The sequence below is a fragment of the Musa acuminata genome, chromosome BXJ2-10 (assembly GCF_036884655.1).
Source record: "Musa acuminata AAA Group cultivar baxijiao chromosome BXJ2-10, Cavendish_Baxijiao_AAA, whole genome shotgun sequence".
NCBI classification, from domain to species: Eukaryota; Viridiplantae; Streptophyta; class Magnoliopsida; order Zingiberales; family Musaceae; genus Musa; species Musa acuminata.
The window spans coordinates 34,762,339-34,774,580 of record NC_088347.1 but is presented as its reverse complement, the minus strand read 5'-3'; the positions used below and the strand labels follow the sequence as shown (position 1 = coordinate 34,774,580).

The window sequence follows — 12,242 nt, the reverse complement described above, 5'->3', positions numbered from 1 at the left end:
TTTACTCCAAATAAACTCAATCTTCACCGTTGCTTCAGCAAATTTCAGGTACTAGTACTGTAGTAGAGAGTCCCAAATTTCTTCATATCTATACAACATATCAACTCCCGTTGATAATTCTACGCTAATTCCTGCTTGCACTGACAGCACAAAAACTAGTACTCTTCTTGCAGGCAATTCCAGATAACTACGTAGCCATGCTCTAAGGTTGCATGTGGTAGTAGATCTGCCCTTTCTCAGCATAAGAAAGGAGAGACGACTAACGATTCTAAGGTATTCTACAAGTCTAACGGCTCGACAGCTCCTGTTTCATCGACAGGCTACGGCGGCTGGGAACGCCGGCCGCTTCACAAACCGGCCCTTCATCCTCGGCCGCTTCTCCGCGTTCAGCTTCCGCACCTCGTACCGTATCTTCTTCGAGAAGAGCCTCCTCCTCCGCTTCTCCCGGTACCTCGACACCCTCGCCTCCCTTCCTTCGTCCGCCGCGTGAGCCACCTCCTGTTGATAATGCATCTCCTTCATCGCTGCTGCTCCTCCTGCCATCGCCTGTACGTGACACAGATCTCAAGATCGATCGCCATCTAAATAAAGAGGTTAGTATTACATGAAGGGTGCGGTCTCTTACTGGTACGTCTGGCCATGAATCGTTGGGATCGAAATCCGGTCTCACCCCATCTATCCACAGCGACAACACATTAGAAGAGCAAGCGGCGATGACAGCCTCGTAGTCCAGCCTCAGTATCATCTTCCTCTTCGCGGCTGCCTCCGCCCTGTAGTTGTTTGAAGCCGTCTCCGCCTGCTGCAATGGCTTATGCTCGTCCACTTCGACTGCCATCATCTGTGAGTCGAAACCGAGGTCCAGTGCCCCCTTGGGAAGGTCCATCTCCATTCTGAAATTGCTGCTCGTCCCGGCGACGTCCAAGTCCACCTCCACCTTCACCTGTCCGTCGCTGTCGTCCTCCACCGTGCCGTTCATCCAACCCAGCCCGTCGATGCAGAAGGAGTCGTTGTCGAGCCCCGATCCAAGCAAGACCTCCATGTCCGACGCAAACTGCTCGAGCTCCAAGTCCGAGGCATGAAAACCCCCAAGACCGTCAGCGGTGGGGACGGCGGAGACGTGAGCCTGCTCCAAGAGCTGCACGGCCGGCTTCGCCTCTGTGTCCGAACCGTTGGCGTGGTCTTGGTGAGGCTGGGATAATAGCTCGGCGAGAACAGGGTCAAGGATGGGCACGCAGTGGAGGAGCTGATCCTCCTCGTTGAATTGGTTCTCCTCCGCCGATAACGCCTCGAGGTCGGGCACGAGGGGCTCCACTTTGGCCGCCGTGGGTGCTCCGGCAACCCCCGGCTTGCCACGAGGGGTTCTGGGCTTGCGCTTGCAGCCATGAAGCCACGCGGGTGTCGCATGATCGCCCAACCCATCCTCCGTCGTAGATAAAAAGCCGGAGAAGGAGGCAGTCTTGAGGCGGACGCGGCGATGGCGGCGGGCAAGAGGGTTGGCGGAGTGGACGGACACGTCGCAAACCTGGCAAAGGAAGGCATCGTCGGCCTCGCAGAACCACCGGGCGCGTCGGCGGAGGCAACCATCGCAGGGTCGCGCCGTCTTGGCGCCCACCGCGCTGGCCGGGCGCTGCTTCTCGGTGCATCCCATCGCCGGAGAAGAAGCCAGCGCTCTCCTTACCCAACCAGATAGAGAGCGAGGGAGAGAGTGAGGCAAGCGAGGGAAGACAACCCAAGCAGGTGCAGCACCGGCATTAGTGGTATATGTTCGTGGGACGGGAAGCGGGCGCGTGGGGGCCCGTGGAATGCGCTTTTGGCATCGTGTCGATCTATGAGAGGCCGGGAAGAGGCTTGCGGGGCCCGCAAAGGGGCTTATCTCGAACGGCATTGGTGGAGGTCGAGAAGGGCATCCGCTTCCCCGAACGCCATTGGGCGAGCGGTCCATTCACCGGATTTCACCTGGTGGCCCGCCGAGGGGAAGAACCGGACAAAGCGTCGGCGTCCCCGTCGCGGCCCCGCCTTGTCGTCGACGGGCTTCTTCCCACCACTTCCTCTCCCCTGGTAGAAGGCGGGCGCAGCTGCACGGACTGATGGCTGATACGAGGGAGAGCCTGCGTTCTTTGCTTTAGTTACATCTAGACCGCTCGCCTCCTTGATCGAACGGTTGGATGGGGTCCTCAGGAGTATTATGTACAAGGCATCCATCATCATCATCATCATTATCATCATCTTCTTCCTCCTCATCTTTTCCTTCGATTGAAAGCCAAAGAGACATAATCCATCAGGTTGAAAGAGAGAGGTGATGTCTGTTTGCTCCTTACAACAGTCGGAAGATTAACCAACGTGGTTGAACCTTATCTGATTGTTGAAAGTCTCACCTAAAACTTTTTTTTATATTTGTTTTTCTCTTTATTAAGGTCATAAGTCTATCCGAATGTTGACTTAGATGTTCTTATTCAAAACATAGTTATCATAATCCATGAGACATCAATCTTCTCATGTATTATATTAATGGATTACTAGTCGAATATGTGAGGTCAATTAGTCTGATAGTAATATATATATATATATATATATATATATATATATATATATATATATATATATATATATATATTGCAAATGATAAGTTAGTTGTTGCCTACAGAAAAATATATTGGATGAGATTTTAAATTCTCAATCTTTGATAAATAAGTCTAGTACACCACTAGTGAACATATCGGATAACGTTTCAAACTCTGATGAATGAGTCTAGTATATCATTTCTTTAAAAAAAAAAAATTATTATAATATAAGAATAATATTATATATATAATCGAGTGAATTGCTAGAAAGAATCTTTAACTTTGAAATTTTCTCTACCATCCTTATTAGACCCTAGAGACATCACGTACATGGAGATATAGGCAAGATCGATAGGGCCAACCTGCATATGAAGGCAAACAGTCAGTCGGGCAAAGGGTGATGGCTGATCGGAATAGAATGATCGTTTTGAAAAAAAAAATTCCTAAGTATGAATTTATAAAAGTTAGATTGTTATATAAGAAATTGATAAAGTTATGAATTTTTTAATTCACCCTCGTATAATTTTTGTAATATAGTGAAAACGGATGATAGCGATATGCGTTGTGGGAATAAAAGAGTAGCAATTATAAGAATAAAATTTTCTTTCATTCTTATGATAAAAAAAATTATATACCATTCAAAAACAAAAGAAAATTAATTTTTTTCTATGATTGATCGAATTGGTCGAGGGTTTAGTTCTCGATTATTTTGGTTTGAACCATTAATTTGTTTTGAATTTTGTAACCATATGCTTCAAAAGGCAATCAACAAGAAAAATATATGATTTATTAATTTATTTTTATTTAATTTATATAAATAATAATAAAATTAATAGGTCAATTATTTCGTCACATCGTGTATCCGTCCATCATAAGATAGTGAAGCCTTGAATGGCATAAATTGTTATAATTCTTTATTTAATAGCATAATAAGAAAATTCTTTCATGTTCTTTAATTTGATTTCGGAATTGGGTTTTATCATCTCACTGTACATCAATGCAATCTAAAACCTTATGCTGTCACAAAATGATTGATATGTGAGTGAATCAAAATGCATGATGGAAATCATATTTTCTAATATTCAATTGGATTAGAGCACTCATCTCACAATCTTTTCTTTTCTGATACTACCAAAAAATTATTTCCTACTCATGATGTGATGTGATGCATTGCCAGACAAATTTCAAGTTGCCTGCACACACACAGAGAGAGAGAGAGAGAGAACGAGAGCTACCCACTCATGCAAGCATTTTATCTTCTTCAAACTCATGCAATGATGTGACGCGGTGGTGGCCAGCGACTGATCCGTTCATGGCGTCCTGCAACCTTGCCAGCTCTCAAACATCCTGCAGCAGAAGAAGCCAGCAGCAGCAGTTCAGAGTCGATGAGAAGGACGAGCACGGACGTAAGCTTCGTCCCTCGTGACCCTTCTCATGTGCCTCGGGTCACTCGCAGAGATGGCCACAAGAAGAGCGAGGCCTGTGATCGCCCACGTCGCCTTGGGGGGGGCTTCTCCGGGCAACCCCATTGGACGCAGCCAACAGGTTGGGAAATGTGAGCAGGCTTAAAGCTCAGAGAAGGGAGGTAACAATGGAAAGCTGGAGTTCGATTAGTCATGTCGTTGTGGTCGACGAAGTTGCTTTCCTGCGATAGCGCATGATTAGCTCCCTACTTGGATGCTTTCTTTTAGGGTTTCAAATCAGAAAAAAACGACGTGAGTTACTATGAACTGTCTTATAGTTAGCTTTGATCATCAACTCAACATTAAAAAACTGATCCAATCTAATCTGTTTTTCTTTTAGGGTTTGTTTTAGAGGTCTGTCCTATGAAGGTGTGATCCAATGTCAACTACTTGTATTAAGGTTTTAGTAGTATAATAATGATCATATCATACCACTTGTACTAAGTAAGGCAGGGATTCAAAGTCATCTAGAATGTTGGTTAGAGATTTAGAGAGCTTGCTGCTGAATGAAATCTGACATTGACTGCAATCTGATCACTTGCAACAAGCTCAGCACCAATCCTGTGATGGAGCTGAGAAGTCACAGTCAGTCCATCTGGTGGTGGTGGAAGAATGGATAGACATGTATATGATGTTGTTCTTATTCAAGATCTTCAAGTTGAATGAGAAGGACATGGAGCTTGGTGTCATCTGGAAATTGGATTTCCTTTGACATCACCAGATTCTCCATTTCCTGATGGTGTGTGTACACCACCTCTCCACCTGTTGTCTCAGTGGAGATACAACAGCCCTGTGGTGCCTCCAAGAGCCAAAGGCCACTGTGGTTCCTCCATGGATGAGAGATTTGTTCTTCTTTGGTAGTGATTGATGAGAACAGTAAAATGATGATCAAATGGTTCCTAGTTGTGTCGACTCCATTGTGGATTTAAAGTAAGTTGATGGCTTTCCTTAGTGAAAGAAACTGATACAAAACATTTAAATCCTACTTTGTAATAGGATACTAATCTAACCTATAATTCAATTTAACTATAAATTTTTTGAGTTTTCTACACTCATATTTTTTTTTTTTGTATATCCTCTCAAATATGTTTATAGGAATAATTCTAAGTATGTATGGATTCTTCTTATTTGTATTCAAATCTTAATAATTAAGGACATGTCCTATCTTAAGTCTCTAATCTAAATTATAATTCTAATTTGATAAAAAAAAAATTAAATTTAATTAGATTTTTAAACTCAAATAGTTAAAAATCTAATTAGAAATTCTAAAATACTTATTAATCCTAATACTTTTATCATAACACTAAATTAGGGTGTTATGATTTATGATGATAATCACATTTAATAAACCATTAATACAGAATAAGAAATTCGTATTTTAAAAATTTCATCTATACCATTTAAACATTTACAAAAAACAGAAAGAAATTATGTATCCCAATTAATAAACCACTAATAGAGTCCCATGAATTCAGCCCAACTCACTAATGGGCCTTCGTTGATACTATTCGGGTCACCACCACGTGTGTCCTGTAGGACGCCACGTAATTGAGTATATATATATATATATATCAATCAAAGACGAATCATCCCCAACTTCGCGCTCTCTCGCTCCGAGAGTGACCTAACAGAATCACTCTGATGGCCGCAGTAGGAGATCCACCGACTCGATGCCTCGCTTCGTACGCTGAGGTAGCAATTAATCCATAAATCCCCCTCTCGCTCAACCCTAACCCTAGTAATTGTCTTCGCTCAGATCGTTGCTCTGTTTTTTTGCCTTCATTCAGATGATACTGGCCGCGATCTCGGCGCCCGGTGGTAGGCAGAGGAGCGAGTTGGCGATCCCCGAGTACATCGACTCCTCTCACTGCACGCCTCTCTGCTGGCCGCCCACTTGACTCCGAAAACCGAAGCCCAGGCTCACCGTCCCCTTCGATTCCGCCCCTTGTCGAACGTGGGCGGCCGCCACGGAGTCGGGGATCTTGATGCTGATCATTTTGGTTATGGAAGCAAGCCGATGAGAAGGGTTGGGTTGCAGGTCGTGGTTTCCTTTCATGTTTTGCACAAGCCAGTAAGGTGAGTGTTCATGTGATGCATGAGATGAACTACCGAAGGAATTCATGTCACTATAATTCCACAAATGCATTCAAGTAAATCAACACTATGAAACTACTGTGATCTGTACAAGCTGCTTTTTTGTGTTAAAAAGCTAAGTGGCAGCCATCCATTTAACGTTAGGTCTCATATGTTGTTGTTGTATGACCTGAGTGATTGATTCTGGAGTCATTGAATTAACCTCTTAGCTGGTAGAACTAAGAACATTGATCTTTTCTGCTTGTAGGGGTGATACTGTGCACATTGATCCTTACTTCGGTCCTTTGCTAAGACTCTCAAGCATTTGCCATTGAATGATCATGATCATGGTAGTTGCTCCTGTGTTCGATGTGTCCAGATAATTTGTTTGTGTATTATCTCTGAACTTTGAATGCGGAGTCAATAGATTTGGGATAAAATGTGGAATTCAATAGTTTCAGTTTCTACCATTATGGCAAAACCTCACTATTTCAATGAGCTTGAAGCTGAGCATGTTCCAGCACCTTTTCAAGATTCATATGTGGTGGCAAATCCACTTTGTTCTTGGAGCTTATTCATTCAAGTTATATTTCTTTTCCTTCTAAAGAGAGACTTGGGATCAGGTTTTTCACCATGCAGGGATTAAGGCTGAGGGAGCATACAAGAGATGCAATTATACTGGCATCAGGAGAAGAATCTGAGGTATAATTGACACAGATGGATGAAGTTCCAGAAACTAATACTTGTGTTGTCTTAGATCTTGTATTTAACTTGCAGGAGACGTGGATGAAGCTGATGCTTATAATACTAGAAATGAATGTATCAGAACATTGGACAATCTAGGGATGGCAGATCCAAAGCTTGCTGGCACAAAGATGTGTATGTTGAGGTAAATGTGGAGTCATCCAAGCAGGTAGAATCATACCAGCCCATGAAAAAAAATGCAAAAAAACCCATTTAATCTAGAAACACTGGGTTATTACAAATATATTGTCCATGAATTTACTCATTGGAATCTTATCCCAGTAGTGATGAACATGGTACCTATCATATTTGATACTCTACATAATTGAGATCGACTATATGAATTTTGTTCATCGTGAAAATACTTTGGGGGTTTTATTTCCTTTGTTTTTGAAGTGTGAAGCGTATAAATAATTTCTCTATGACTAATGTTTTGCACATCAATTCTCCGCAGATCCCGAATGAATTGATGAGAGCCTCGAGGAGACAAAAGATGAGGAAGAAATAGTTTGAATTTTATTTTATTTTATTTTTCTCTTTCTTTTATTGGTAATGTTGATAGATAGGAAAGAGAGGATTCGATCAGGCAAGAGACCGGATTACTCGGGATGCTATGGAGTACACAGGGGAGGAGCGAGTCTACAAGAGGAGGACGAAGGCACCATCTTTGACCCACGTAAAGAAGCCAAAGAAACATGGACGTCGTCTTCGAGACATCCACCGGCAGGTACTTCACCATCGAGATTGGCTTCTTCGACACGGTCCTGGAGATCAAAGAGAAGGTGCAGAAGTATCAAGGCTACCCCGTTCCCACCCAAAAGTTCGTGTTCCAAGGCCAAGAGCTCGCCGACGACCGCGACACCGAGCACTACAACATCCTCCAGAACTCCCGCATCCATCTCGCGCTTGCAGCAGACGCCGCCGACGGCAAGCTTCCGGAGAACGGCGATGGCCGCGCCCGCATCACCGTGGCCGTGAGCACCCCGACGTCGCGGCGGCAGCTGACGCTCGAGGCCGACGCGGCCGACACCGTGGCTCGCCTCAAGGAGCGTGTCCGCGACCTCAGCGGCGTCCCCCCGAACCGGTTCGTGCTGTTCCACGGCGGCGTCGAGTTGCAGGACCACCGCAGGCTGGCCGACTACGTCGTCGCCGACCACTCGAGGATGAATCTGGTGATGCGGCCGTCGCTGGGCACCAAGAGGCTGAGGCTGATGCTGCTGCCGAAGCACGGCGCGAAGACGATACCAGTGGAGGTGAACGCGTCGGACAACGTGAGCGAGCTGCGGAAGGAGGTGCAGAGACTGCATGGCGTTCTTAACTTCGATTTGCCACCCGAAGGCTATTTCTTCATCTACAAGCAGAATGCCATGGAGGAAGATAAATCATTCAGATGGCATGATGTGAGACCAGGTGATACGATTGAGATTTTTCATGCAAGCGTGAAGGATTCACCTTGATGGATGCGTTTGTTTCATCATCCATATGCCCAAAATATATTATGACAATATGATATCAATATGTAAATTTTGCTAATAAAATCAGCAACAATATTTAGCTTTTTATGATACAATCACAATCTATCTGTAATCTAACTCTTGCTATAGATACAAAGATTTACAATTGAATGGGCCCAAATTTGATCTAACCGCACCCAACCCCTATTACGTACGATAAAGTAGGATTCGTTTACTGAACATTGGATCCGATCGTACCGGATAATGATGTCTAGTTTGGATTTGATCTGGAACGGACTAATCCACAACGCGTAAGATCTTGATCCCGGTGGCTCGCCCAAGTCGCGGAACACGGTGACGGACCCAATGGTTGTCGTCATAAAGAGCTTCGTGATGTCATCGCAACGTTATCTCTTCGCGTGGTCGGTCAATTTGGCCGAAGCGCATCGGGCTGCGCAAATGGGCGGCCGGTGGGCCACATGGTTATCGCCATTCCGCTCCAACCACGTGTTCGGCCGTCCTCCGGGAAAGGACCCCAAATGGGCGCTCGACCTATTGAGTTCCTCCTCGTTTACCCAACCCATCTACGATTAGACCAAGTTATTGGTATGTTTAGCCAATAGTGAGACAGGTGACGGAACGAGTAGCGCAAGCGAGTAGAAGAAGTATTGCTCTTTATTCTCTGGTCGCCTCGACTCTGCCCCCATAAAGTCCCCTTCGAAACCGGAAAAACGTGACGGAAACAAACGGACCCGATCCAGCGGCGCAACTCGTCCTCGCAGAGGAAGACACGGGAAGCAAAGAGGAGCCCTAAGCGTCTCGTTTCCGGGAAAGGGTACCGTTCCTCCGCTTGCTCTCGTTTCTTTTGATCCCTCGTCGATGGATCCGGACAATTTTGTCTTTTGGGAATCGTTTTACCATAGCATTTGTGTTTTCTGGGGCTAAATTTCTTCTTCAATGCTAAGTTGGGAAGTTTCGTTTCTCGGGAAGAAATTTTAGGATACGGTCCTTTTGATGGATTAAATTAAGCATCATCTTTATGTCGATCTGGTGTTTGTGATTTCGTCAGAGAGAGTATATTCTTCGATAGAGATCTAGCAAAATGTCTCCGGTGGAATCGACGCGCGAGGAGAATGTGTACTTGGCCAAGCTAGCGGAGCAGGCGGAGCGGTACGAGGAGATGGTGGAGTTCATGGAAAAGGTGGTGAAGACGGCTAATGTGGAGGAGCTTACGGTGGAGGAGCGCAACCTCCTCTCGGTGGCCTACAAGAACGTGATCGGAGCTCGCCGCGCGTCGTGGCGCATCATCTCCTCCATCGAGCAGAAGGAGGAGAGCCGCGGCAACGAGGAGCATGTCGTGCTGATCAAGGAGTATCGTGGGAAGGTCGAGGCTGAACTCAGCAAGATCTGCGATGGGATCTTGAAGCTGCTTGATTCCCACCTGGTGCCCTCTGCGAGCGCGGCGGAGTCCAAGGTGTTCTACCTTAAGATGAAGGGTGACTACCACAGGTTAGACGAAGCATGCCAAGAATAAGTTTCTGCCGCAAAGTTTAAATTTATTGTTAATTATGATTTTTGTTCTGGGGCTGTGCTCAGGTACCTTGCAGAGTTCAAGACTGGAGCTGAGAGGAAAGAAGCAGCTGAGAGCACTCTGTTGGCTTACAAATCTTCGCAGGTGTGTGCTCGTAATGTGTTAATCTTTTGCTGATTCTTCAATTTCCATTCTCTTTCTTTTGAAGTAATCTAGTGGAATGCTAAGAAAACAGGTCTAGGCTAAGACTTTTTAATGGATAAACTACAGTCGAATCTGTTCTGCAGAGGAAGCATTTATTTTCAGTCTTCATTTTGGTGTTTTATGTTTTTTTTTTAATTTTAATTTCCCATCACCTGCATTGAGATGCTTCTTTTCAGTAACTACCTTGGTTTTAACAAAATCATTTTCATTTCATAGATACCATACATGCATGAATGTCAGGGTGAGCTTTGGCATAATGTAATGTTACAACCTGGTGACCTGAGTTCAAGTTATGTAAATGGCCTGTCTGATTGCAGGCCTAAGATTGTGATCAAACTCTCACATTTTGCATTGGCAGGAGACATGTGTACTAGGCCATTCTTTTGCTTTAGATATAAATGGATGCGAGTGTAATACTGATAACTCATTACATCGCTGTTTGTTTGCCGCATATTTTCCACGTTAAAATTCTCTTTATTATTTTCTTCTAAGTCATCCTTGTAAATTTAGGTTCAAATTATGACATTCAAGAAATCTTTCACAGGATATTGCTTTAGCTGAACTGGCCCCAACTCATCCGATACGGCTTGGTCTGGCACTTAACTTCTCTGTGTTCTATTATGAGATTCTTAACTCACCAGACCGTGCTTGCAGCCTTGCAAAGCAGGTTTGTCTCTGACTTCCCTTCGCTTGATTTACATGCATGTTTCATTACTTTATCTGAGTTAATGTGATGTTAATTGACATCTAAATGTCCCCTTGTGGAAGTTTTATAGAGGCCTCCGTAAAACTAAACTGGTTCTCAAATAAGTCCAATCTAAAATGTAGTAGAAATATGAGATATGAAACTACAACTACTGAATTCAGATTGCCCTTTTAGTGCATTGACTTTGTATACACATGAATATTAGTTGCAGAATTTCTTAACAGTGTTAGTAATCGTGTAATAATCGATTTTTTAGTATTAATTTCTTTTGTAATTATTGCAAGAGTAATATACTTTGTGGATTATCTGATTGCATTTATGTGTCTGTGAAGTTTGGTTCCATGTAGGTGAATGCTAAGGACTGGTTTCCGTAGACCAGTAGGCAGGATGAGTTAAAATTCACAATTCGTCTAAAATTCTCTAATGAGTCACATGCTGTCAGAAGTTTCATTGGCCCTTTTAAAGTTATTCGGGGGACTTGTATTTGGCAAAAATCTTGCTTCCAATTTTAGCAAGTCAACTAAAAAAAGGTGTTTTGCTGTAAGAGTTGGTTATAGAAAAGGCTGAAAAATGCACTTAATGTCTTCAACTTTATTGTGGGGCAATAACAGACAAGGTAGTAATGGATCTAAAAATTGTTTGAGATTGCATTTGGAAGCTTATTCTACCCAAAAGAAAGCCCTCTGACCAATTGGTAATGTTTGCAGTGAATCTCTATACTATTGTAGTGAACCAAAAGCTTCATTTATCTTGTATATATTATGTTTGGAACACATCTAAATTTAAGACATGACACATATTCGATGTGATTACATATAGAATATTTACTTGTTCTTGCAGTAACAGAAAGTTCTTGTTTGATTACTACGGATAGATTTCATGTGCTATATCTAATCTTTTCTGTCGGTCATTTTTGACATGATGTTTATTTCTTAGAGTTACTAAAATCTTCAAGTTTCCTTAAACTTACAATTCCGTCAGTGATTGGACTTGTTGCCATGAATTTTGCTGATTTGAGCTCAAGGAGTGTTAATTTCGAGAAACAAGTAATTTTTTTATTTCACTGGTTCATCTTGTTTGAAGCTAATACTCGGGTGTCAATTGCAGGCTTTCGATGAGGCTATCTCTGAACTTGATACTTTAGGTGAGGAATCGTACAAGGACAGTACGTTGATTATGCAGCTTCTCCGAGACAACTTGACATTGTGGACGTCTGATATGACGGTCAGTTTATTTCATTTATCGGTGCGGAACTATGTGTTTTTTTCTAACTAGTTATTAATCTGGACAGGAGGATGTTGATGAGGTCAAGGAAGTCCCAAAGAAGGAATCAGGAGATGACCAGTGATCTTGATTTAGTTACTTATGATCATTAATGTAGAATCTACCTTTAAATAGGTGTTGTGAGAATCTTCTGCTTTTTGAACTTTCCTCTCTTCTTGCTCTGTGGACAACCGTACTGGGCAAACCATTATTTTCCGAAGATTGGATTCTTGTTTGTCTTCA

At 43.4% G+C, this 12,242-nt stretch overlaps 3 protein-coding genes across 5 annotated transcripts; 2 read left to right on the top strand and 1 right to left on the bottom strand.

The window, feature by feature from the left end:
* Positions 1 to 11: 11 nt before the first annotated feature.
* On the bottom strand, positions 12 to 1,723 carry LOC135625364 (zinc finger protein CONSTANS-LIKE 16-like). The gene is made up of 2 exons (XM_065130081.1): positions 626 to 1,723; positions 12 to 546 (listed from the first exon to the last, which is right to left on the bottom strand). The coding sequence occupies exons 1-2, from the start codon at positions 1,646 to 1,648 to the stop codon at positions 310 to 312; spliced, it is 1,260 nt and encodes a 419-aa protein (XP_064986153.1). The 5' UTR covers positions 1,649 to 1,723; the 3' UTR covers positions 12 to 309.
* Positions 1,724 to 5,608: 3,885 nt separating this feature from the next.
* Positions 5,609 to 8,396, top strand: LOC103969328 (ubiquitin-like protein-NEDD8-like protein RUB3). Of its 3 annotated transcripts, XM_065131138.1 has the most exons (6): positions 5,609 to 5,716; positions 5,812 to 6,100; positions 6,366 to 6,447; positions 6,737 to 6,799; positions 6,875 to 6,986; positions 7,296 to 8,396. In XM_065131138.1, exon 6 carries the CDS (start codon positions 7,537 to 7,539, stop codon positions 8,296 to 8,298), a length of 762 nt encoding a protein of 253 aa, XP_064987210.1. In that variant the 5' UTR covers positions 5,609 to 5,716; positions 5,812 to 6,100; positions 6,366 to 6,447; positions 6,737 to 6,799; positions 6,875 to 6,986; positions 7,296 to 7,536; the 3' UTR covers positions 8,299 to 8,396. The 3 variants fall into 3 exon arrangements, with proteins under 3 accessions (XP_064987210.1, XP_018675017.2, XP_064987211.1); XM_018819472.2 differs by lacking the exon at positions 6,366 to 6,447; XM_065131139.1 differs by lacking the exon at positions 6,366 to 6,447 and having other exon boundaries at positions 6,721 to 6,799.
* Positions 8,397 to 8,972: 576 nt separating this feature from the next.
* LOC135625365 (14-3-3-like protein) lies at positions 8,973 to 12,242 on the top strand. The gene is made up of 6 exons (XM_065130082.1): positions 8,973 to 9,130; positions 9,365 to 9,804; positions 9,892 to 9,970; positions 10,575 to 10,697; positions 11,844 to 11,960; positions 12,028 to 12,242. Exons 2-6 carry the CDS (start codon positions 9,398 to 9,400, stop codon positions 12,082 to 12,084), a joined length of 783 nt encoding a protein of 260 aa, XP_064986154.1. The 5' UTR covers positions 8,973 to 9,130; positions 9,365 to 9,397; the 3' UTR covers positions 12,085 to 12,242.

What these genes read in the sequence shown, in the direction of transcription:
- LOC135625364 (XM_065130081.1), bottom strand. Translation starts at nt 1,648, where the DNA reads ATGGGATGCACCGAGAAGCAGCGCCCGGCCAGCGCGGTGGGCGCCAAG. An exon ending in ATTCATGGCCAGACGTACCA is followed by an intron (nt 547 to 625) that starts GTAAGAGACCGC and finishes TGTCACGTACAG; the next exon opens with GCGATGGCAGGAGGAGCAGC.
- LOC103969328 (XM_018819472.2), top strand. Translation starts at nt 7,537, where the DNA reads ATGGACGTCGTCTTCGAGACATCCACCGGCAGGTACTTCACCATCGAG.
- LOC135625365 (XM_065130082.1), top strand. Translation starts at nt 9,398, where the DNA reads ATGTCTCCGGTGGAATCGACGCGCGAGGAGAATGTGTACTTGGCCAAG. An exon ending in TGGCTTACAAATCTTCGCAG is followed by an intron (nt 9,971 to 10,574) that starts GTGTGTGCTCGT and finishes AATCTTTCACAG; the next exon opens with GATATTGCTTTAGCTGAACT. An exon ending in TGTGGACGTCTGATATGACG is followed by an intron (nt 11,961 to 12,027) that starts GTCAGTTTATTT and finishes TAATCTGGACAG; the next exon opens with GAGGATGTTGATGAGGTCAA.